At 38.5% G+C, this 27,340-nt stretch overlaps 1 protein-coding gene across 3 annotated transcripts in view; it reads right to left on the bottom strand.

Annotated features, from left to right (window-relative positions):
- The window catches only part of KCNAB1 (potassium voltage-gated channel subfamily A regulatory beta subunit 1), a 370,457-nt gene that overhangs the window by 32,300 nt on the left and 310,817 nt on the right, over positions 1 to 27,340 (bottom strand). For all 3 annotated transcript variants that reach the window (XM_064378850.1, XM_012447348.3, XM_012447349.3), the window contains one exon: positions 18,578 to 18,664. In XM_064378850.1, the coding sequence (XP_064234920.1) occupies positions 18,578 to 18,664 (87 nt within the window). The remainder of the gene's footprint in view (positions 1 to 18,577; positions 18,665 to 27,340) is intronic.

Raw genomic sequence — 27,340 nt, 5'->3', positions numbered from 1 at the left:
TTATCCATTTGTAAACTGCTGGTTTCTTTGGGGGCATTGTCCCCATGAACTTTTCATAAAGCACCAATGATTTCACTATTCTTTCACCCAAAGCTTTACTATAAATCTGATGTTTGGGTTGCTTTAATTTTAGCAGAATTCATGTTGCTTTGACAGGGGCTCTTTTCAAACTGACATCTTATCCTTCTTAGTGCCTCAAACTAGATCTTGTTTAGACATGTTATACCAAGTTAGTCTGAGTTTATTTTGGTATAAAATAAATATGCAGTCCATGCACACTTTTTTCATAAACTTTCTGAAGAACCTTTGTATCTATATCAATTGAAGAAACAAGCCTTTGGGCCTATCAGAATGTGATGTATTAGGCAAAGTAGTCACTAAGAATAGTTTTCAAATGTTCATTGAGTTGCTAAAAAATAAATTTAACCAAACTCCACTGGTTCTACATGGCATCTAGTATTTCTATATTCATTAGTGGAACAGTTATTTTTATACTTGAAAGCATCTGTCATTTCATTGCAGAATCTGACTCAAGTCTTAAACTTCTGATCTTTTAAATTGTGTAAATGTCATCCTTATTGGTCAGATAGACAGATGTGGAATCTTGACACATAGCTTCTTATTCTATTATCCTGTCTGGGGATTTTAATGTATACAACTGTCTGTGTATCAGCTTCTTGGGACAGGCTTTTAACTATTTTAAAAAGAATTCTGTCTTGTAGATGAAAGAATAAGGAAAGAATCTTGGCAGAAGTTAGATAAGAGTAAAAAAAAAAATTACCCTAATGAGATTTTCTACTGGTAAATCCAGTTTCATGCTGTAACAGGAAGCAGTCTTCATTGCTCCTTTAATAGTGTAGAGCTGGCCTTCCTTCCTGGTTGTGCCATGGCACATCTAGAGGGAGGTGCTTTCTTAATGATATTAAAACCTCCACTTAGCTCATGCAGCTCACTGGCAGCCTTAAATGCATTTTAGCTCTGCAGCACTTACTTACATTTGTCAGAATCTGGTAACTAACCAAAAGGCAAGTTTAAAACTTGGTATGTTAGAATAGACTGCTTTTCTTAGTTTTTCAACAGTGAATTACCCAGTAAGGAGGAGCTTAATATTTTAAGTATTAAAGTTAATATTTTAAAATAAAGCATCTATCACTCTATATGTTAAAGTGAGGCTGGCCCAGTAGTGGCTGGGTAGCTGTCACTGCAAGGGCCGTTACAGAAGAGGCTGTCCTGTCTCCATGGGTCTTCCCTGGGATGCCCCATCTTATTTTCCTTGTACCTATTTCATTGTTCCACACATTATTTGGTTGTATCTGGGGCCCTTAATTTCTTTGGGGCTTTCCTTGTTGCTGAGGCTCTTTCCCATTCCCCATATAATATTGGTTGTTTTCCCTTATTTTCTCCGTTAGAATCTTCTGCTAAGGAATGATTTATCAAGGCTCATCATGGTAAGACATTGCTTCTACTACATAACCCACTAAAGTGGCTAGAAAAACAAATAGTATTAGATAGTTTTGGGTTTATCATAAAAATGTATACAAACATTCTGTTCTATACCATATGTATTAGTCCATTTTCATACTTCTGTGAAGGAATGCTTGAGAATGGGTAATTTATGAAGAAAAGGGGGTTTAATGGAATCACAGTTCCACATGGCTGGGGAAGCCTCACTATTATGGTGGAAGGTGAAGGAGGAGCAAAGGCATGTGTGGCAGGTAAAAGAGCATGTGCAGGTAAACTCCCCTTTATAAAACCGTCAGATCTCATGAGACTTAATTCACTATCATGAGAACAACATAGGAAAACCTGCCCCTGTGATTCAATCACCTCCCATCAGATCTCTCCCAAGACACGTGGGGATTATGGGAGCTACAATTCAAGATGAGATTTGGGTGGGGACACAGCCAAACTATATCACCATAATAAAGAACTTGATTTAAAACAATAATAATAGTTTTCTTTACAAATCTTTACAAATATTACTCCTTTACAAAACTGACATGGAGAAAGATGTCTCATGTTTACTCTGTGTCTTCTTCAACTCACCTCCTGCCTCCCAAACTCACCTCTTAAACACACATACACATTTCCTTGTGCTTCAGGGGACACACACACCTGGTTATGAGGCAAAGGGCAGCAGGAAGGAGTCAGTGACAGAAAATGTGTAATGTATGGTCCTTCTCAGGGACTGCACATTCATCAGGCACAGACTCCTAGTTCACCCTAATTCTTTATGGTCTGAATTTTTGTGTTATCTTCATGAGACATTTGTGAAGCTCCCTTACATTAATATTAAGGGTCTTTTATCTTCCGCGGTATTAAAAATGACAGTTAACACATAGCACTTGTAATGTGCCTAGTGATGTTCTAAACACTTGACATATTAACTACTTTATTCCTCACAAAAATCTTACAGAATAGGGTTATTATTGTTATTCTTACTTTGCACATGAGGAAACTGAGGCACAACATAGGTGGGTAAATTGTTCAAGGTTACCCAGCTAGTAATTGATGGAGCTGGGATTTGATAGCATGCAGTCTGGCTCTAGTCTGCTGTTGTTCACAGAGAACACTTCAGCAAGTCAGAAATCAGCAAACTTAGTATCCCATGGTGTGTACGTACATTTTCTTTATACAGTCTATCATTGATGGGTATTTAGGTTGACTCCACATCTTTGCTGTTGTGAATAGTGCTGCAATGAACATACATGTGCATGTATCTTTATAATAGAATGATTTATATTCCTTTGGGTACATACCCGGTAATGGGATTGCTTGGTTGAATGGTATTTCTGCTTCTAGGTCTTTGAGACATTGCCACACTGTCTTCCACAATGGCTGAACTAATTTACACTTCCACCAATGGTGTAAAAGTGTTCCATTTTCTTCACAACCTCACATACCATGGAATACTATGCAGCCACAAGAAGGAATGAGATTGTGTTCTTTGCAGGGACATAGATGGAGCCAGAGGCCATTATCCCTAGCAAACTAATGCAGGAACAGAAAACCAAATACCATGTGTTCTCATTTATAAGTTGGAGCTGAATGATGAGAACACATGGACACATTGTGGGGAACAACACACATTGGGGCCTGTCGAAGGGTTGATGGTGGGAAGAGGGAGAGCATCAGGAAGAATAGCTAATGGATACTGGGTTTAATACTTGGGTGATGGGATGATCTGTGCAGCAAACCACCATGGCACACATTTACCTGTGTAACAAACCTATACATCCTGAACATGTATGCCTGAACTTAAAATAAAAGTTGGAAAAAGAAAAGAAAAGAAATTGGCAAAGTTGCTTGTAACCGGTAAGGTGACCAGGAAGCTTTGACAGAACATAACAGGTTTCATTGAAGGAATGAAATGTTAACTCTTGTACTTCTTTGGGGCCCTACGGGAACCATATTATGCTCCTGAGGTCACTTACTTCATATAGATGGCTGCTCAGTGTGTGTGACCACATGGTACTACTCTGTGACACAGCAATGTGAAGAGTCTCTTTTCCCTAGTTGGCCTTCATTGCCTTGAAACTTTGACACAGGAGTCTCTTTCAATATTGGAATTTGACAGGACAGATACAGAACAGTGGAGACAGAGAGCATTAGTTCCCAAGCTGTCCTTCGCTCATGAGCTATTGTCTACAACAAGGCAGGAAAAGATAAGTGCTGAATAGAGAAGATAGCACCATGCAGAATAGATGAGAAAGGAGGGTGCTTAAATTCAACTAGGACATTAGGATGGCTTCCCAGGTAAAAGTCTAGGGAAACACTGGCAGACCTAAGAGCCATGCTCTTCCAATTTCTTTATTATGCTTCCCAATCAGTAAAAAAAAATAAATAAATAAAAAGGACATAGAAGACTCAAGGATGCTCCAAAAGTGGTCATGCTGGGGATAGCTGTAAAAAATAATGCCAGTAGTGAATTATAAGCAATAGAACTAAATCAGAATCTGAGTTCATATTGATATAAATAAATTAATAAATGGGGAAGAAGAGAGCGCCTTTTTTTTTTTTTACAGTAGAATGGCAGTCTGCCCTCTTCCTTTGCAAATGTTGAAAGTGTTATGGAAATAGAAAATCACCTTGGCAAGCACAACAGTACCGGTTTCAGGCAGGGATCACCAATGAATGCTAAAATTAAGCATCATCCTGATGAGAAACAGGATATTTGCATAGTTTCGAGTATCTCCCAAAGACGCTTATTAATTACTAAAGGAAAAATAGTCACTTTATGGTGGAGAAACCTAGTAGGTGTCACCATAAAACTAAGTGATCCAAGTTAACATCATCAGTAATGGGAAAACTAGACCTTCTGCACCCTCTAGCATGATGTATTGAGAAGGATACAACATTATTTCTGTGGTCCTCCTGCCGAAAGTGCTTAATCTGAATTTAATCACTAGAAAATGCCCAAAAATCTCCAGCTGAAGGACATTCTACGAGGTAACTAGTCAATAGTCTTGTACAGTGTCAAAGTTATAAAGACAAAGTCTGAAGAGCTGATCCAGCTTACAGGAGACTAAAGACATGTGATGAGTAGCTGCAACGTGTGATCTTGGTCAGAAAAGGATATTAGTGAGACAGCTGGAGAAACATGACTAAGACTCAGATCATACAATATTATTGTGTTAATGTTAATCTCCAGGTTTTGATAATTCTAAATGGTTACAGAAGATGTTCACATTTGGGGGAATCTGGGTGAGGGGCATATAGAATTTTTTATACTATTTTCCTTACTTTTTATGTCTGAAATTATATCAGTGGAAAGTTTAAAAATAGACAAAAATATATACAATAAATAGAACTCTAAAAAAGATCATATAATTCCAATGAAGGATTCATTTTTTTTAAAAAAAGAAAAAGGATGATGTAAAATAGAAATGGTAATACTTTCTTCATATCCTGCAATGGATTATCGGCACAGCCCACTTTGGCAGTCACTGAGGAAGAAGTCAGGCTCCCTACAGCTTTAGGAAGAGATGGGTGGGGCTCTGGTAGAGATGGGTTGGCCTCTGATCATGGAATCTGGGCCAGAAAAACTAGCACTGGTTGTGTGTTTCTAAACCCCAAGGACTGTGTCTAGACTTTGACAGCCACAATCATATTTAATTCTGACCACTCAAAACCACTGGTATTTTTATCCCATTTGTGTGGTTATTGTTTTAATCTTTAGCTTTGTCAATGTAATATATGCACAATGTTTAAATCAATGCTCAAAGGCTTGTAACAAAAAGCAGCAGTCCCTTGAACTCTTTCCATGCACTGCAGAAGGAACTATTTCCAACATATGTAGCTGTGCACTCTGGTATTAAACTCTGTAATTCTCGATAATATTTATGTATTGCTCTCTTGGCCTCTCCTGGAGGTGAAGGCATTAGCTTTCTCTCATGTATCCTTTAACACTCACTATCTTACTAATATATTCGAATCTCAGCCTTGGGTTAAGTTCATATTTTGTGTTTTCATTTTTGTAGTGGCTTAAACATTTTATTTCCCACAGTTTTGGGGTTGTTGGACTCAGCTGGATGTTGCTTGTGACTCCTACAGTTGTAGTCATACAGAAGCTGAGGCAGGAGCATCTGAATTTCTTCACTGACCTATCTGGTGCTTGGGCTGGGATGGCTGGAACAACTGAGGAAAAGAATCTCAAATCAATAGAAAAAAGAAAACAGTAATACAGAGAGATACAGCAAAGTTCAAAGAAACTATAATATAGTTGGTGATATTAGAGAAGGTATGACATCAATAGAAGAGAAACAAGATGGAAGAGAGCAAGAACAACATCGAACCAGAAAAAGATGTTAGAGATTTAAAATATAATGGCTAATTTTTTTAAAGTCAACAAGAATGCTGGACATTAAAGTTGAGAAAATATTCCAAAATGTAAAAGAGAAAAAGGAGTGGACAATAAGAGAGAAAACATAAGAATATTAGGTTCTGTCCAGGAATCCAATATCTTTCCAACTGAAGGATGTCTAGAGAGAGAACAGATAAAATGGAGGAGGAGGAGTAATAGCAAAATGATACAAGAAAATTTCCAAATCTGAAGAACACGTCTCCAGATTGAAAGTGCCCACTCAGTACCCAATACAATGAATAGAGATTGATGCAAAGAAACATTATCATGAAATTTCACAACTGAAAAGAGAAAGAAAAGCATCTTAATACATTTCAGAGATTTAATTGAATACACGCACGAGGGCTTAGAGAGTTAGTGCTAAAAAAGAGTGGATGGAAACTGCCAGCTTCTTAGGCCTGGGCCCCCAAACTAATGTAACATCACTCGTTGTATTGTTTTGGTTAAAGCTGTCACAGAGCACGTCCAGATTCAAGGGGAGGGGCCTCTACTGCAGAATGGGCAATTAAAAGAAGTAACTAACCCTACAGGTCCTTTATTTTCTTTTTTATTCTTTATGGCACTTAACATGTTCCTGCGTTTATTGTAGGTGAGAAAGAAACACTTAATTTACTTTTATTTTTTGAAATGGAATGTACCTATCACCAACCAAATTAGAGGTGATATAGTTAGTATCTATTAACATACGTTTTTATATGAGCACTAGGGCTAGGAGTCAGAATTCTGGAGAATTGGATTCTAGCCCTAGTTCCTCCAGTAATTAGCTATGAGACCTGAAACAAATGACTTACATTCTTATCTGTGTCTTGATGTTTTAAAAGAGGATGGTGTAATTAAATTTAGCCAAATTACATTCCAGAATCGAATAATTTCTCAAATACTATGCAGTGCTAATCAGGAACTTAGAGTTCTCTATCTGGTTCTGTTCTTTTTATTACTTCCTAATTTTATCACCTCCTATTTTTCATTAAGGAATAATATTAGATAGCTAGCAAGTATTAAATATTCATTATTTATAGAGTACTGTGGTCCTATCAGAGGAGTAAGAAGACCTCCAAAGCCAAATAAAGGCAGTATCAGAAAAGAAATTATATGCTTATATTGTTTATGAATTTAGGCATAAAAGTTCTAATTAAATATTAGCTTACCAGATAGGTATGATATTTAAAATAAAATAATACATCATGAGTAAGTTGTTTATCTCACAAATACAAGTGTAGATTCATTGTGTTTTCATTTTTATGACTAAGTATTAATATCCATGGCTGAGTAAACTAGTCTATAATGATTGTATTTCCTTTCTCCCATAAATTTTCATGTTACCTTTCATTAACAATTGCTTTATTAATTTGGTTTGATTTGGAGCTACAGCCAACTCTTCCACACTTTGTGCAAAATATTTCTCAATACAGTTTTCCACATGGTCAAGCTGATAAGAAACTCAGTTCCTTTTTATTTTCTTGGCAGCATGCCTTCTGGAGCCCTCCATCGTCCTGCTGCAGCCTCTGCTGGTCACTTTCTGGGCCTGCTGCAGCCTCTGCTGGTCACTTTCTGGGCCTGCTGCAGCCTCTGCTGGTCACTTTCTGGGCCTGCTGCAGCCTCTGCTGGTCACTTTCTGTGCCTGCTGCAGCCTCTGCTGGTCACTTTCTGTGCCTGCTGCAGCCTCTGCTGGTCACTTTCTGTGCCTGCTGCAGCCTCTGCTGGTCACTTTCTGTGCCTGCTGCAGCCTCTGCTGGTCACTTTCTGGGCCTGCTGCAGCCTCTGCTGGTCACTTTCTGGGCCTGCTGCAGCCTCTGCTGGTCACTTTCTGGGCCTGCTGCAGCCTCTGCTGGTCACTTTCTGGGCCTGCTGCAGCCTCTGCTGGTCACTTTCTGGGCCTGCTGCAGCCTCTGCTGGTCACTTTCTGGGCCTGCTGCTTAGCTGTCCTCCTGGCATTTCCCTTCCCATCATCTGGAAAATTCTCCTCCTCCCTTTAATAAATCAGACCCCATGGCTTCCACTTTGTGGCTTTATTCTCTCATTTTGGTGGAACACATTTTCCAGCAGCTTGTGAGAAATTGTGTTTGAGAGACAGCAAAGTCAAAAGGCATTACCTCCTCACTCTTGATTGGTAGTTTGCCCATCATCTTTTTGCCTAGAATTGTGAGGGCATGCTTGACGGTGTTTTTGTTCCCCATGTTGCTGTTGAGAATCCCTAGGCAATCTTTTTTCTTGATCCTTCATGTGTGTATTCAATTAAATCTCTGAAATGTATTAAGATGCTTTTCTTTCTCTTTTCAGTTGTGAAATTTCATGATAATGTTTCTTTGCATCAGTCTCTATTCATTGTATTGGGTACTGAGTGGGCACTTTCAATTTGGAGACTTGTGTTCTTCACAACAATCTTGGAAATAGCTAGAATAGTTTTATTCTTCCCATTTTATAAATGAAAAACTGAGAAGTAGAAGGTGTGAGCAAGTCAGCCAAGTTTATATACCTAATACTAGGACCCGCGTCTTCCGATTGCAGACCTCATATTTTTTCAGGACATATTAAATATTCAGGATCGGGGTTAACAAAACCACTTACTCTCTTATTATTAATACTTCCTTTTGTGCAGAAAGTAAGAGACTTGAGGGTATTTGTTTATCCCCAGCTGTCTGAGAATTTTAGATTAGCCTGACACAGGTGGCTATGCCCACTGCATTCAATCGGCATGCCAGTAAACCCTCAGAGTGTGTTGCTGCTAAGTAATGTCATTCTCCACATCCTCTCTGCATGTCACTGCGGATCTGCTGCAGCAGATCGAGGAACTTATAGAAATGAATTCCCTTGAGAGCCAGTCAACATCGCCTCAGAATATGGAGTTAAATTTTGTCACAACTCCAAATATCTTTCAGAGAAATGACAACTCACAGAAGGAAGTGCACATGAGTCACAAACCCACAGCCCCAGAATACTAAGCAACTCTGTTTTTCACCTGACAGCTGGGGTGAGCAGAAGCGGTCTCTGTTCATGCACTCTCTCTCTCTTTTTTCTTAACTAAAAATGACTTAAGGAAAAAAGAAGAAGAAGAAAAAAGCACCCTTTTGGAACTTGGTGAAGTTCACAGATTTTGTTGTGAGATGGTACAATAGTCCCCCAAACATTTGGCCCACCTCGTTTCTCCTCTTTATCTTACTAATGATACAGATTGAATCTCTTGTGCCTTCACTGTTGAGTAAAGGTGTCATGAAAGAAAAAAAAGGAGGAGACGAAAATAGAGGAAGTAGTTAAATCGCATAGCATATAAGCATATCCTTCTTCAGAATCCTCCCTTCAAACCAGGACTTTATGGAAGAAGGTTGGGAATTGTTGATTTCCAAAGAAAGCAGAAAAAAAAAAAAAAAGCCAGATGTCTACAATTGTTTTTCTGGAGTATAGTTTTCTTTAAAGCCAGCTCTTCACCTATTTTCTGCAGCCTTGGCAATTGTAACTTCTCAGTATGCTCTAGTAAAGGTAATTTTTTTCTGAAGCTCTTGTTCTTTCTATGAAACCCAGTTGGAAAAGATAATTTGTTAACCATGGCTCTGTTCCTGATAGATGCATATCAGAATGATCCACAGTTGGAACTTTGTGGGCCTCTTTTAATGCTGAAAATTTTTCAGCAGGCCTGGAGGACTCGCTGATCCTGAGGCAACATGTGGACGACTGAGAGTGGTGAACTCTGTAATGAGCCTTTGCTGTATTACTTAAGATTATCCAGTTCTGCTCAATAAAGTAAGTGAAACAAAAAAGAGGACAAAGGAAACTGGGTGGAGATATAAGTAGCTTGTGAGACATAGGCAGAATTTACATGAGCATGGTAAAACTAAGTGGATTAGTAGCCCCTGAGTCATAGTAGCCATCGACAAAGTAGAGAATGTGCATGCTGAACACAGATAGGAGGGAGGAATGGAAAGAGGTGATATTCACAACACATCCATATGCATATGACACCAAACATTTTAAATATACTAAATATGAATACATAAAATATAAGAACTTAAATGATGTCTTCAGTCAGCTACCCATTGGTGACCCCCATTCTAGCCACAGAGATCCTCTGTACAAGGAATGCAAATAGTCCTTAGCTGTGCATCAGGCCAAATGATGAGCTATATAGGTCATGGCCAAGTGGGCTTGTCCCTGGGTCTTTCCAAGTGTACTACTGACCTTGGCATCTTTTCCCTGCTGAGCCCCTTGCTGAAACCTCAGATCTGACTTACATAATCACACCATAGGGAAGGTCAGTGTGGTAGACAGAGAGAACAGGTCACATGAGCACTGGGTGTCTCAGGATTTGAGTAGCTGGGTTCTTCTGCTTGAATTCTATTGTAATTGTTTTAACTGTTCCTATCTCTTTCCCTCTTTCTTCTCATAATGTGTTTTAATTGATTTGATAAACCATGTGACTCATGCATCTTAATTTGTTGTATTAGCCTTTCTTCTTTGAGACCTCTAGGATAACCTGGTAGTAGACTTGGAGACTACAATTGCATCAAGGTAATTTCCTGCATAAAAAATTTACAGCAGTACTATGCAAACCCGTAACAATAACAAAAATGGTAGCTCTAAATTTCGAGCAGTTACTAGGCAACATCCTAAGCATTTTGTATATATTATCTCAAATAATCCTTGCAATAACCCTATAGAGCAGATATTATTACCTGCATTCTACAGATAAGAAAACCAAGGACAAGAGAAGTTCATTAACTTGCCTAAGATCAATTAGCTAGTAACAGAAAGAGGATTTCAATTAAGGTCGGACTCTTAAAGCCACACCATTTCTATTTTGGAGGCGGCCAAACTACTTCCAAGCCCCCTCCCTACTGCCCACCATTTCCTCCTGTTAGACCTTCTTTGGTCATCCTGTCTAAAATCTACCCTCCATAATTTCCTAGTCCCCTCCCAGGATTAATTTGTTTTTCCATTCTATTATCACCATCTAATGTAACTTTCTTACTAACTTATTGTCTGTCTTCCCAATAAGAATGCGATTTCTATAAGGGTAGGATTTTTGTTTAATTATTAACTTCTGCTTCTCCAAGTACCCAGAACAGTGCTTGAATGGTAAGTATTAAGTGAATGTCAACTGAGTGAATGAGTTAATCCTATTGTTGAGTTTTTTTTTTTTCTAGAGCCATCTTTGAAAATAAAGTCATAAGCACAAGATTACCTTTCAGGATGAATAGATTCACCCTGGAAATTTTATTATCAAATCAGCTTAAGGAACATAAAGAGTTTCAGAGCAAAATTTTAGGGAAAAAAAATGGGCTATAAGAAAATTACACTGCCAGCTCCATGGCTTGAATCTTACATGACTTCACCACAGATCCTGTTCAGCCCTGCAGTTTGGCTACCTCCATTAGTTTTCATCATATTATAATTTCAGGGCCTTGGACTTCTCCCATAGTTACCTCAGAAGAGATCCAGAGAAAGGGGAGTTTTATATGTACATGCCTTATCTAGGGCATTCTAGAAATGGGGCTTACGTTTGCCCCAGCTGTGAGTGAGGTGCTGTAACCACACTGTTAACTCATTCAAATGGTTCTTTATGTGTTTTCTGTGTTTTCAGGTAAGGACAGTGAGCCTCTGTGAAGATAGTAGCTTGCCCCAAGTGTACAGTCTGATAGGTAGCAAAGCCAGAATTTGAAGTTGTGTCTGTCTAATCCCCAGTCCACTCCACAGAAATATTGTTCCCATGAGGAAGCCCACCATGAACAGAAACATGAGATTATTTCTAAACAGATGAACTGGAGATGGAAAGAACTGAAGTGAACCCAATTGTTCCCCATTGTTATTTCTTAGGATGGATAAAATAAATTTGTCTTTTTATGACACAATTTTTATTGGTCTGTAAAGGATAAAACATCAGCTAAATAGGCCTAAAGTATCAGGAAAATTTTTGGTGAATTTACAGTTAAAATGGAAACAAAACTACTTTTTAAAATTGAAACTCTTTTTTTTTTTTTTTTTTTTTTTTTTGCCATGAGCTTGGCTGGGCTTGGTTCATCTTCTTGGATATGAAAATAATTTTTTCCAAATTAATTTCTTGAAAACTCAGCTGTCCCAGCCTTTCAAGCCAGGAGGTTAAATTGATCTGATGTACACCAGAGGCCCTTGGGAACATCCTGGCTAGGGTAATCAGTGAAATGCATTAAATAATCTTAATTGATATAGTAATACTCAGGGGCAAAGAATTGTCCCTTTATTCATTTCTGCTCATTTAGATATCAGTCAGATTTCTAAAGAGAGATGCAGCATCTGGATGCTACTGTGATTGCAGGTGAGAAACAGCATGTAAGTGTCCTGGGGCTGTTTGGCAACAACCTGTCAACATCACCTTGAAATATGTTGAACCAGGTACCAGAATGTTTATAGATGTTAGAAAACCAAGATAGATTTTCAAGTAGAAGAAAATGAAGTTGGAGCTATTTAACTTTAGAGCTTTATTCAATCACTCAAATACTTGTTCAGTCATCCATCCATCCATCTATCTAATATTATAATATCATATGACCTCTTCTCATAGTTATCTCTGAGAAGAGATCCAGAAAAAGGGGAGTTTTATATGTACATACCTTATCTAGGGCATTCTAGAAATGGGGCTTACGTTTGAAATATTACTGAGCGTCTACTGTGTGCCTGCAGCTCTGTTAGACTGGGAATATAGTTTAAAGCCTGTGTGATCAAGTACAGTAGCTACTAGCCACATGTGGCTATTGAGCACTTGAAATGTGGCTGATCCTAATTAAAACTCTCTGTTGAGCAGTTGAAATGTGTTGCTCCAAATTAGGGTACACACAACTGATTTCAAAGAGTTAGTAGGGAAAAAAATAATTTAATATATACCATTCGTAACTTTTGGATATTAATGGGTTGCGTTGAAGTGACAATTTTTTGATATAGCACATTAAGTAAAATATAATAAATAACCTTACCTGTTTCTTTTTACTTTTTTTTTTTTTTTTTTTTTTTTTACTTTAAGTTCTAGGATACATGTGCAGGACATACAGGTTTGTTAATAGGTATACATGTGCCATGGTGGTTTGCTGCACTTATCCTCATCTAGGTTTTATGCCCCACATGCATGAGGTATTTGTCCCAATGCTCTCTCTCCCCTTGTCCCCCACCCCCCGACAGGCCCCGTGTGTGTTGTTCCCCTCCCTTTTTACTTTTTTAATGTTGCTAATAGAAAATTTAAATTACATATACATAGCTTGCATTATATTTCTATTGGAAAGCTCTGTTATAATACTTGCAGAATATTTCTTCCTTCTATATCATGTTTTTTCAGATAGGTTGGTGGTAACTTTCAGGGAAGATAATAAAAGATAGAGGTGGAAGGGCTGATCTATTGTGGTTAAATGATGTTTCCAGGTTTTAGGTGGTTAATTTTTGTTCTGAAAGCTTTTTACTTTGGAAGTTAAATATCTAGGTCCAGTATTATGGAACTGTCAAAATGTAGAAAATGTGGGATACTGCTGTGTTTTCTACTTTCTGGCATTTTCTGAGTTTTCATTGGCTATCTTGAATCCCCGAATATCCATAGATGCCTGCTTTTACATGACAATGCTAAGAAAGATGACTTAGAAAGAAGTAAATACTTATGGTATGGGTTATTTGACAAGATGATATTATGGGAATAAGTGAAGCTAACTTTGGTCTTGCTTCTCTTACTTGAAATTAAGACATCTGGGCTGCTTTATGTCTGCACTGATCTGCTAGTAGGAAAAAATAAATAACTGGAACTGTAATCAGTATGGAAATAATATTTAATGACTCAGGAATTCTGTAAGAATATCAGTTTTGGCAACAAGCTCTATATGCAAAGTAAGGACTCAATTTCAAGTGTTTTTTAAATTAAAAATTAATTAAAATTTAATTTAAAAATCATATTGTATGATTGACAAGTTAGTGTGCCCCCTCTTTTTGCTGTTGCCCACAAGTGGCACAGGCTTACAGCCCTCCTTTCTTGACCACAATTAGGCTCAATCTCTGCTTCCCAGAGCAGTGAGAAGAGTAGAGGTAGAGATATTAGCCTGGTATTTGGGAATGACAGAAAATCAAATGAAAAAAACCCTCATACAAGTCCTTGAACACACAAATACTCTGTTGTCTATCCATGTCCAGACTGACTCTATTGCCTGTACTTTTTCTTGACTAATGAGCTCGAGAGAAGATTTTGAAATACACCTTGGGGATCTGTGGAAGTAAGAGAATTAAGGATATCAGCTTCATAGAGCATGAAGAACTGTCAGTGACTCTACTGGGAGGAACACAGACCCATAAGAAGGAAGAAATGGGATGTGGGGCTGATTTTTTTTCTAGGACTGGAAAACATGCCATTGTTGCCAGATATTGTAGCAGAGACAGATGGCATGGCAGATGCTGTGAAAGAAAAATGACTTACTACTAGGTGAACCAGAAAAAAATAAATAAGAGGGACAGAGGGAAGAGTACACAACCTCCCCTCTGTTGTCAGGAACATCTTCCCATAGCCAGAAAATGTCTAACTGTATTCCACGGAGTTGCAAATTGTGAATGAAGTGTCTTACCCCTTTCTCCACTGATTGCACCTTTGGAATTTACAGCCATTCTTTTGAGGGGACTCACTTTTTATCTATTAATTTTCTAAGAAATAAGGGAAGGAAATAACTAATTGGATATATGATGCCAATATATTATAAAGATGCTGCAGTTAATCTTTTTCTGGCTCAAATGGTTGCTATACGATATGTAGAAACTGGATGAAACTCATCTTGGTTTATTTTTAAAATGTTCCCAATTAACATCATATCATGGTAGAAATCACATGAATGCAGTTGGCATTTTAATAATATTTAAATGGAATTTGTTTAAATATATCTTAGAGATGCTCATTGTGGGCACACACATGACCCTTGACAGTTGCATAGTTTATGACTGGGTCCCCAGGTTCTTGAAGTCCACTCTACCTTGTAATCAATGATAAATAAGAGCTAGCACTGAGTTGGGCTGAACTCATTTGGAAAGTGCTATGTCTCCTGTATTTAAAAGAGGTGCCTCAGCAAAATTATGTCAGCGTGTGTTGTGACTACATGGAGTTGACATAATTTTATTGATTTCAACAAGGGATAGTTGAAATCAATAAAAATGATTTACAAATACTAAGGGTCTATGGTATTAATAAATGTAGATTTAATATATACATATTCAACAATATATACTTGGCAACCACTGTTGTGTCACTTAAACAGAAATGGAGGCAAGTGAGCCTAAAACAGCCAATGTGAGTTGCTGAAACAAGAAAAGAATGTAATATCATTTGATATTAAGGATTTTTCTGCCACTATCAAAAAAAAGGGGGGGTTGGACAACTATCTGGTGATGATTTTTTCACCACATTTGAAAAATAAATTGAAGAATTAAAGCCTATAGATTATCATTGACTAACAGGGTTACTACAGTGTTTTCCAGGGTAATTTGATTATACATAACATTTGCCTTTTGTAATGTTTTCAGAAACACTAATAGTCTTCCTAAGGTATACCCCATTGTACATGCACTACTTTATTCCCATACACACACAGTATGATTTACAAAATTGTTGCAAAGGTGAATCTCAACAACCTGGAATCCAGAACTAACACAAGTACCTTTTCCCCATTTTTAGGGTACCAAATGTACCCAAGTCCACCTGACAGTCCTGTCTCTTTATTTCCTATTTCTTCTCTATTTCCCAGATCAGTACTTTCCCGTGGTACAGTAAAGTAGAAAAGACTGCATGAATAGATATATTTCAGAGACTTATATCAAACTCTGGCTTTCCAATTGGCCAGTCTTGGAACAAATAAATGTACTAAGTTTGAGGATAAACATTTTCTGAAAGCCAGGAAAAACTCATATAGAAGCTATTTCAGTCTGGAACAAGTCCTGCATGAGGAGTTGCCTGTGGAATGTCCCTGCTAAGTCCTCCCAAAAGAATAAATCTCAAAAAAAAAAAAGAATAAATCTCAGAGCTTGATGGGCCTACTGGGGTGAGTCTCCCCTTGCTGGTGAGGGGGAGCAGGCTACATTCCAGGATGAGGTGGTGGATTGCTGCTGTGCTACTCAATGCCATGTGCCATGACCTTATCAACAAGTGGCAAATCACCATTGTTTGACACCCTTCATTATGCTTCTGAACTTGCAAAATGACTCATGATAAAATAGTTTCCCATTTCGCTATGTGGAATTGTATTATAAGAAACTACTTGGGAAAAATGTAAATTTTCTCTGATTTCCACAAAAGCTAAACAATGCTGCAGTTATGAACTCCACTGGGCAGCAGCAATTATTTTTTCAAACACTTTAAAGATTTATTTTAATTAATTTCAACATATAATAAGTATTGATACAAGAGACATGATTATCTTGTTAGTATCACATAGTTTGGCTCGTAATTGAAGATTTCCTCCTTCTTCTATAAATATAATGCTAATTATGTTTTCTGTTTGAGAGACTCCTATAACATATTCCTAAAATTAAAGGTAGCGTAAGATGGGAAAAAAGTCCTTAAAAACCTCAGATATTCTGCTATCCTGTACATGGTATAATTGCAAAGAACACTGTCTCAAAGAGGAAAATAGTCACTAGGAACTTAAAATGTGAAGCAATTTCAGTCTTTCATAGACCCCACTAAATGGCATTTTACTTGACACTTTTGCAGACTAAATGACTTTCATGGTCTGTTTTAATGTGTCATTAAGAATTGTATGACTGGAACATTTCTAAACTACTGGTGGGAACGTAAACTAGTACAGCCACTATGGAAAACAGTGTGGAGATTCCTTAAAGAACTAAAAGTAGAACTACCATGTGATCCCACAATCCCACTACTGGGTATCTACCCAGAGGAAAAAAGTCATTATTCGAAAAAGATACTTGCCCATGCATGTTTATAGCAGCACAATTCACAACTGCAAAATCATGAAACCAACCCAAATGCCCATCAATCAGTGAGTGGATAAAAAAAAACCATGGTGTAATATATAATGGACTACTACTCAGCCATAAAAAGGAAAGAATTAATAGCATTTGCAGTGACCTGGATGAGACTGGAGACTATTATTCTGAGTGAGGTAACCCAGTAACGGAAAACCAAACATCATATGTTCTCACTGATATGTGGGAGCTAAACTATGAGGACACAAAGGCATAAGAAGGATACAATAAACTTTGGAGACTTGGGGAGAAGAGTGGGAGAGGGGTGAGGGATAAAAAACTACAAATATGGTGCAGTGTATTCTGCTCAGGTAATAGGTGCATCAAAAGCACACAAATCACCACTAAAGAACTTACTCATGTAACGAACTACCACCTGTATACCAATAACTTATGGAAAAATAAAATAAAAAATAAAAAAAAATAAAAAGGAGTTGTATGACATCATATTATTACAATGAATACTTCTTATACTAATAAAATGCTTATTATTTGCTTTATCAAACAATCTTTGCTTTGACAAAAAAATGCAGTTTTATGTCATTTTCATGGATAATTTCCAACACTGATACTGTTTTATAACAAACTCCTAATTTACCCAGATTCAAGAAAGCAGAAAACTGTAGGAGAAAATTAGATATAGGAATATATATATATATATATATATATATATTTCCTTTCTCTGTAGTTGAGAACGAGATAAATGGCAAGGAAAATAACTTCCACAACATTTTTTTATGATCAGAAATACAACCTAGAAAAATTTACATCAATCATGTATACTCATTACTACTATAACCTTTCTATAACCCTATAACAAGATTCAATCTTCACAGAACCTGATTTATTACAAGATCCTGCCTTTTGGATCATCAAGGACAAAGTTACCTTCAGTGTAATCTCATATGAATCAAACTATTCTAATTATTTTTAAAATGGTACTCTATATCATATTGTTCAAATAACCAGAATATTCATTTTTGCTCTTTTCCTCAAATATCTTCATTCTCAGTCACCTTAGGTAAGTGATAATGAATATGATTTTAAACTTCAGTTAACAGGAACATTCTTTTAAATTCATCCTCATCCTTTCAAACTATCTTCTTTCTCAAACATCCTAGCAAGTTTTGTAAATAAATGTAAATTGAGGAAAATCTGGTTTCAGAAACATTCTGAAAACTTCCACAGGGAGAAGCTTAAATTGTGGTCTTCAAACAGGTATAACAGAAAGGGGACAAAATGTTGCAGTTCCTTGAGAATCAACAATCAAACTGCAATGAAATCTTATTTTGAAGCAGTCACTCCTGTGGAATCCCTGCTGGTGGCACCACTGAGCACTTGTTACCACAGACTGGAAGCTAATCAGACTTAGAGGCATTATAAAATAGGAAGACCCTCAAAGGACTTACTGTGAAATGATGATGGCTGAGTTATAAAGCCCCCTTCCAATCGACTTTATTGTTTTAGTTGAAATCACGAAAGTGAAATGAACCTGGAAAAGGTGAGTACTGTAGCCAGCAGGAGCCACAAACCCAATGCCTTCGACTGCTTAAAAAAAAAGAAGACGCAGCACGCAGAGCATTGGTTTTGGGGGTAAACACTGAGGCCAAAAGACATTGGTCAGAAATGTTTTCATTTTTCATATTCAGTCTGATCAATCTGAATACAATTCTTTTCCTACTATGAGCAGAGTAAGTCCTCAAACTGAATCAAAAGTTCTAGTGTATTTTATTAAATTTCTTAACTTACCTTCCATGGGAGTATTGCTGTCTGGTCGATTTGCAAAGACCACATCCACATACTCGAGCTGCAGCCTCTGGAGGGAGCCCTTCAATCCTGGGAACAGAAGCAGGAAAAAAACCCCAAATCCAAATATGAGCACTGTTCAAAGGGTTGAAATTTGGTTTCCTTCAATAATACTTGAAAAAAATAGAATTGGAATAGTTTCAAAAATGTGTTGAATACAATGATTGTTAATTGACCCTAGAACGTTTTAAAAATATATCAAAGGCTGACTTCCCCCAACAAGAAAAGTCTTAGAACTTTTTCAAGAATATTATCACTCTCACAGGAAAATATATACTTAGAAACGACCTTCACGGTGACTTGTATGTGGCAATATCCAGAAGCAAAATTTAGAATAAAAACCAGCTTCTTTTCAACAGTTAGTATTTTTCTTCTTGAACAATGCAAATTAATGTTTATATTTTGGATTACTTAATAGGCTTATAGTGAGCTAGAGACATATTTATTACACATCAAACTCTTTAAAATGGTTTAAATCAGAAATAAATGACTGCCCCAACCCCTCTTAATGTAAATGTTGGTTTTAGTAGTAATATAAGGGGGTTAGCAGATGAAGCCTTTGCTCAACATTTTACTGATTGGAACAAAGTTTAAGGAACCTAAAATATAGCTGATCTCCACCATTTTTATTATTCCTATTTGGGGGGAAGAAACAAAAACACTAGAAACTATAAAGACTTAAGATGTAATATAAAGGAGAGAATAAGAACTTAAGAAGGAAGTCAGGAACAAACAGCCTATGTGTCATCCCTAACCCATTTGTCACATTTCTATGAATATTCAAAAAAAATAATTAATTTTAGTAAAATTAATACTTCCCTGAAATAGAAGGTATTGTATATAATATGATGCAACCAAAAGGATGACAGGATGACAGTGTTCGAGAGTCATGTTATCCCATTTCTACGAGGCACAGCATTTCCTTATCAGCCTCTTTAATTCCTCAGGGAGACCACAGGCTTTACTCTCTTTATCATAGGCATAACATTAATTGCATGTTAAATGAGGCTCTTATAAATTTAAATTTGGTTCATTTAAATTTGATTTTTCATACTGATTTATCAGCCAGCCACACTTACAATTCTGACAGGAAAATGGAGTGCTTGAATATTGTTCTGGAAATATTTTCCATCCATTGAGAAAGGATTGTCTGTAATGGTAGCTTGTTAAAAGCTTTGATGAAGAGATTAGGGCAGACAGATGTTATGAGGTCTAATACTTGCTCTTAAAAACCTTCTGTGATGCTCAGGCACAGGGTATCCCAGCTGTCTCAAGAAACACTATGAAATTCAATTAACCTGAAAAAGTATCATGATATGAGCCACTTTTGGGGACAGTTGTATGCAGGGAGGAGATAAGGAAAGGGACAGGAATACTAAGTGAACAAATAACAGGATATCTATAAAAGAGATTTTTAATACCCATTTCTAAACTGCATTCTAGCCTGCGCAAGAAAGCAATACTCCCATTCTCTCTCTCTCTTTCTCTTCCTTTTTCTCTTTTTCTTCCTCTTCTTCATTCTTTTTTTTTCTTTCTTTCTTCCTTTTTTTAAAAGAATAAATAAATAAATAACAGGGTATCACAGGGTTTGAAAGGTTAGAAATCTGCACCCTAGCATGCTTGGGACCCCACTTGGGTTCTTTGATCTATTTTTGAGAGTCAATTCTCTAGTCTGCAGTGGGCCTAACAATACTGACACCTTCAGAATTGCTGCTCCTGGGAGAGCTGTGTAACAGCTCTTTTTTTTTTTTAATACATATTTCATTTTTTATTACCAATCAAAAATAAATTCCATATATCATTTAGCAAATATTATCATTGTTTTGTGACAAAAGACACAAGAGTAATAACAACAAAACTCTCTGAGAGTCAAACTCATAACGCCAAAATAAATCACAAAAATATACAAATTAAAATCTTATGCAAAATAAATACGGCAGCTGTGACCTGCCACCCATTTGGATGCCATTTGCAAAGGTCTCCCTTACACGGAAGACACATCAGGTGGGCCAGTTCCAGGGTATGGCTCATCCCAGGAACCAGAAGTTGAAATAGGAAGTGGAAAATTGCACTGGGAAGAGGAAGTCATCAGACCAACAATATTTGGAAATAATGATGACCCTCTGTGAGAAGGGATTATCAGTGGGCCAGGGAAGAGGAGGAGTGCCAGCCAGTTGGTGGTAACCATGTGCACAGAGGTCAGGTGGAGGTGTGTGTGCACCTGCCCCTTTTGCTTCACATACCCCCATCAATGTCTTTTGCTCCACCTGGCAGTCAGGGCTGTCAGGAATACAGCTCTGCCGGCTTCCGAAAGGATATGGGAGCAAGCTGCTCCTGTAGAAGACTAAGGGCTTTCCCCCAGTAGGGAACAAAGGTCTGGTGTTTTCTTTCCTTACACTTGAGAACCCATGGATGTCATCACCTTGTCTCCCAGCTTCCAGGAGTCAGTTCTATGGCTAGGAGACCTCAGACTGGCCAGGGGTAGGCATACTTGGTGCAAGACGATCCCTGGTCCTCTCTGGGCACCTGGAGAGCAGGGCACTTGGGGTGAGGAAAGGAGTGAATAAATAATACTCAGGTGAAAGGCCTGCAGCGTCTCACCCGCTTGGCTCTCGGGTCCCAGCTCCTGCTGCATCCAGTGGAGGGGCCGACGTGAACCTTGGTCCCACAGCCTCCCTGACTCTGGGAAGCCTGGAGCTCTGCAGCAGTGCCTGATTCAGTCCCAGGGAAGAGGTGCCGGGGCAGGAATTCACATGGAGGCAGAACCCTTGGTACAGTACTACTAACTTCAGCAAAGGCAGGATGACCTCTCATGCTAGGATCGCACGTGTGAGAAAGCGGGGCTACCAGGTGCATGACTTCAGGAGGAGCCTTCCTCTCCTGAGGTTCCATAAGTGGGTGGACAAGGCCAGGTGAGCCTTGCCAGCCGCAGAGGAAAGGGCATAAAGAACCTGCTTCGGTGGCTTCCAACATGACCTCTTGTCCCCACCCCAAAGAGGGACTGGGGCTTGGGGATTCAAATGGGGGAGTCTGGGAAAAAGGCATCAGTCAACAAGTGAGCCTTGACTCTCATTATGGGGCAGGGTGGTGCTGACTGCTAACAATGCAGATGCCGATGACAGTTCCTCCCAGAACCCAAAGGAAGAACCGAGACAAGTCACCTCCAACATAGATGCCCTCCCACCAAGGGGGAACCTTTGATAAAGTGAGGTCAGGGCCTGTGGAGCAGGGGTGAACAATCAAAGGCCTGAGACCCTGCCTAACACTTGAGCCAGCCCCATCACAAAGGGGCAGTTGTCCAAAGGGCCAGATGGGAGGCAGGGTGGGGATGTGTCCTCAGCCGAGTCCTGACTCACCAGGAGAGGCTGTCGGCAGAGTTGGGTACAGTGGTTGAAAGCAGATGTGCTCCTCTCCATAGCTTGGATTGTGTCCCTGATCACAGCTACCCAGGAGCTCTTGGCCTCAGAATCATCAGATAAACTATAGCACAGGTGCCCAGACAGCTGATCTCCCCGCCATTTGGTTCTTTGCTTCCTGTGAAGAGCTGTCTTCCTCCAAAGAGACAAGCCTCCTCTGGCAGGCTCTGGGATACCACCTCTGGAGGAGGAGGCAGCAGCAGAAAGGAGAGCTCCCTGAATTAGGGACATAAACTGGAAGATTATGGCTGGGAGCAGATTATGGCCATTGCTTCCTGGGGCAAGAAACCCTTCCACTTATAGTTTTTTGGAAAAAAAATTTCTACAGAAACAGAATGTGAAATTATACCATGGTGTTCACATCTTTTGAAAGTTTCAGGAGGAAGACAGCAAAAGACCAAATGCCCAAAATTTTCACTAGACCCCCTGTTTTGGAGGGAGGCATTTAATCACAGTTCTGGCTCATGCCTGGCACAGGAAGTATCGTGTTTTCTGACAATGGCCCTCTCCCCACACCCCACCCCATTCTCTTCTAAACAGCTCAGTGTGGGCTGAGAGTAGCTAGTCGAAGAGGCTACAAATAACTTGGCACTGTTACAACACTGTGTGATCAGGCATGTCACAGACAGGTGTGACTTTTGACATTTATTATTCCATTCCATGAGCATGTATTGAGTCCCAATTTCATCCTGAGACTGTGCCAGGCTCTTGGGGTTTAAAGATGCACAGACACAGTCTTCATCCCAAGGAGTTCTAACAGTGCATATTGAGAGCATCTACTGGCACAGGTTCCTCGTTCAAGGTCTTAATGTCTACCTGTAACTATTGATACGGACTTGATACTAAGGTCAGCCTCATGGTATTTGGTCATTCCCACCTCTTTAATAATTTCTCTAAAAAATATTTGGCAAGAAATTCAAGTGGATATTTGGGAAGAAATTCAAGTATATTTCTTTCTGGATATTTGGGAAGAAATTCAAGTATCTGAGGCCAGTGATCCCTCCTTTGACTTTGAAGTGGAGTGAAAGGAAATTGTCCCTCTAAAGGTCACTATCCACTCACTCTGAAAATCTCTATCATATAAAATCTTGTAATCCACAGTATGAACTTTGCATTCTGTGTGAGATTTAAAGACATTGGTGGGGAAGGGGTGAGTGAGGAGGAGATTAAGCAGGGGAAATAATATGACCAGATTTCCACTTGAACTGATGGCTCCACCTGCTGAGAGGGACCTGAAGGGGCAAGAGTGAAAGCAGGCACAGCCACTGCCCCCCATCAGCTCAGACAAAGTTGGTGAGAAGTGTTCAAACTGGAGACAAGTCGTGTAAGTAGAAATACGCAGACTTGCTGGTGCGCGGGATACAGGGTGTGGAGGTTAGAGTAAATGAGAATGACTCCTTAATTTTTGGACTGAGAAGTGAAGTGACCGTTACTAAATGGGGCAGTCGGGGGAAAGCCAACCAGAGGTGGTGGGGGAGCCAAGTTTAGTCTGAGCAGCACATCAGTCACTACATGGAGCTCTTGGCAGCTGGATGGACCAGTCTGGCGTTCAGAGGAGGTAAGACACAGGGTTTGGGATTCAGGTTACTGATTTGGGCTGTCCTGAATGACCTTGTGATGTCCCTTAGTCTCTCTGAGCCTCAGTTTCCTCATCTGTTCAAGGACAAAATGGTGCTAGGTGATTTTCCTGCTTTGGTCTTTCATGTGACGGCAAACCAAAACAGATATTTCTGCTTTTTCCTATCTGGATGCTTTAATTTTGTAGAAATACATAAAGCAACATCAAGACATGCTTCATGAGTATCTCCTTAAGAGCTATTTACGTTTAGTTTCAAAAAAAAGTTATCATGTTCTATCTTGATTTAGTAAATGTTTGTTGAGCACTGGCTTAAGGCCAGGTATTATTTTAAGTTTAAGTAGACATGCAAAAATACATTAACCTTGGCTCCAGAAGGGCAGCTGGGCAGCCACTCGTAACCTAAGGAGGTAAGTGCTCCGGTGCGGTAAATGCACTTGGTGAAGGCAATTTGACCTTAGCCTGTCCCTCTGCACTAACCCAGCATCTGTGGGAGAGGAAAACAGGAGAAGCAGGAGAAATGCTCCCTGCCCTTGAGGAGATAATTAGAAGCAAACTGGCAATTTCTCGGAAGTCCACAGGAAAATAAATTACTTAAAGAAAATTGTTTTCAAGTGACTACAGTAAAAAAAAAATCTAAGTCCATTTTTCTTTTAGGTTCCAAAGTTTACTAAGAACCATATTGCTTAGAAGGTGAAACTTAATTCAATTTCAGCGTATTTCACAGGTTTCTAAAGAGATATGTTTATTCCAGACAGTAAGCAGATTGGCACAGTTAGAGGTGGATGGGGTGTTCAGTGTTGCAGGTTTAACTGTGTGGAAGCAAGGAAATCAGTAGTTTGAAGATTCTGCAAGGGTTCTATTTAAGCATGGTGTGTCGTCACCTTTTACACCTACCACCACGCACTCACTTTTCTATCTAGCTTGCAAAAAAATGTTGCCTTGAATAATAAAGATTGTTTATATAATTTCTAGTTTTTTTTCTCAGCAGACCTCTCAGTCATAATTTGAGACATCTGCTTCTTTTTTAAAGGCTGGGTTGTACTGGAATTATATTCAGCATGTGTCCGTGCCTCCCGTTATGAAACGTGGTTATCCTCGGTGGGGGATGTAAGTGTACATGGATGTAGTACATTGAAAAGAAATCCCGTGGCAAATCCATTGGTTCAGAAATGTATTCTTTAACTGAAAAATCATAGATTGTCTTTTTCTTTTAAAGCTCATAGAGTTTAACATTTGTTATTAATTAAAAAGTTTCAAGCAGAGCTTTCTCAGATTATTTTCTTCTCCTACTCCAAAAACAATGACAGTGAGGTTGTGTTTTGAATTGCATAACAAAACTGTTTACCTGAAAGGCAAATGTGGAGTTGGACCCAGCTTTTGACTGTTTGAATAAACAAGTGACTTACTTATTCTTACTTGGTGATCTACCAAACTATTTTTTTCCTTTACATTAAGCACTAAAGAAATTAATTTTACTTAATTTAAATTTATTTATTTATTATTTTTTCATTAGAGACAAGGGTCTTACTACAATAATCAGGCTGGTCTCAAGTTTCTGGCCTCAAGCAATACTCCCATCTCAGCCTCCTAAATTGTTGAGATTACAGGCATAAGCCACCATGCCCCGCCAGCACCAAAGGAATCTGTTCCGCTAAATTTTAACATTGGCTCAATTGAGGTTTAACAAATGTTTGTGGAATGACTGAAGTAAATTGGATTTTAGAACCTCAGGGTACTTTGGGATTCTAAATGAGTCTAATCAACCTGCTAGTGAAATTTCTTCCTCCTTCTTGTGAATCTAAGCAGAGCATTATACCTAAACAGATCTAAGTCAAAAACTTTGGGCTCATTAAAAAGGCCTTTCAATATGAATTCTTTCAAACCTACATTATGCACAAATCATGCTCATTTTATACTCTGTAAACTAATTCAGGTGGCTAAGGCCACCCAGCACAGAAGTGACCTCCACTCTATATCAACTTGAACTTCTGTCTTTTCCTCTAATAGTAATTCTCAAATTTAATTTGTATACAAATCTCCAATGTTGAATGAGGTCACCTTCATCACAGAACCAAGTACCAATGAAACCCAAAAGTAATGACTTGTAAACTTCTTTAAACCTTATTTTGGGTCTCATCTCATATCCTTGCTTTTCTGCAAAATAAACTCAATTCCCTAATTTCAGCCTGCCTAGAAAATGCTTTGAGCTAATTCTCTTGTAATCACAAGGCTTTATCTTTCGCAGAAACGATGGACTGTAAAATAACACCACCACCAACAACATAATAACAAATTATCTCAATTCTTCTTCCATTTCAAGTTTGAAATATTGTGTTAAAGTTTGAATCTGGGTCAGCTTGAATTTCAGCTGAACTGGTTTATCCATTCAGAGAGATTAGTTCCCAAGAGAATTCCTGACTTATTAAAAGGTGGAGGGAATATAAGGTATTTGTATTATGTCATATGAGGCTTGAAAAAATGCTTATTTGCAGGCAGATCACCTGAAGTCAGGAATTTGAGACCAGTCTGGCCAACATGGTGAAACCCCATCTCTACTGAAAATTCCAAAAAATTAGATGGACGTGGTGGCAGATGCCTGTAGTCCCAGCTACTTGGGAGGCTGAGGCAGGAGAATCACTTGAACATCGGAGGCAGAGGTTGCAGTGAGCAGAGATTGCGCCACTGCAATCTAGCCTGATAGGCAGAGTGAGACTCTGTCTCAAAAAAAAGAAAAGAAAAAAAGAGAAAGAGAGAACTCTGAAATTCTGTACACACTCAGGTAAATATCAAAGCAATGGAGATTCAGTGAGAAGCATAGTCGCAGGCCTTCTCTATTCCTTTTCTCTTCAATTTTGTATTTCTTTGTTTTTGATTGCCAGTGTGAACCATTTTCTGAATCTCTCTTTTCTGATTAATTAGATTAAAAAGAAAGAAAGAACAAAATAACAAGAGCTTTTCAGGCACTATACAGCTGCCCTGTTCATTCAGCATGGTTCTGTAAGCTGACCTGAGTTATTTGTCACTGACGAACTCCATGGTAGAAAACACAAGTTATGAGGGCAAACATTGGAACAGGAATGCTAGAGCAGTAACAGCTTTGAGAGGCAGGTTAGTTTCAGCTTTACAATGTCAAATGGGACAATGAGGCCTGAAAGGGATGCTGTTTGGGTGAGGAATTTGGAAGCTTTTCTTAGGGCTAGAAGGTTGTCATTTATTGTGGCTGTTTCAAAATGTCACTACTTAGTAAAGAATATCTTTATCCACAAATGAAGACTAGCAGTTGGACTTATAAGGACAAGGATGATGACAAAAATAACATGTATTAAGTGCTTATTATGTGACAGACACTGTGCTTAATGTGAATTGTGTAATTTCTATCCCTATATAGTAACTCTTATATTTATAGTCTATAGTTAAGGAGACAGAGACAAGGTAGGTTAAGTAACTTGTACAAAGTCACCAGCTCATAAATGACAGAGTTGGAACTTGAACAAAAGTCTGATTTCAAAGCCCATATGCTTAAAAATATATTTAAAAATCAATTAGTGAGATATAACAAACCCATACAGAGACTTTGGAAACAATGGGGTGATATAATTATTATGGTATATATCTATGTATACACACTATACACACACACACACATATGGTTTACACTGGCAATCAACAAAGAAATACAAGAATATATATATATATATGCATTCTTTGTTG

The sequence above is a fragment of the Aotus nancymaae genome, unplaced genomic scaffold (assembly GCF_030222135.1).
Source record: "Aotus nancymaae isolate 86718 unplaced genomic scaffold, 86718_ANA_hifiasm-v0.15.2.pri h1tg000019l, whole genome shotgun sequence".
NCBI lineage: Eukaryota > Metazoa > Chordata > Mammalia > Primates > Aotidae > Aotus > Aotus nancymaae.
This window is presented reverse-complemented; position numbering and strand designations above follow the sequence as displayed.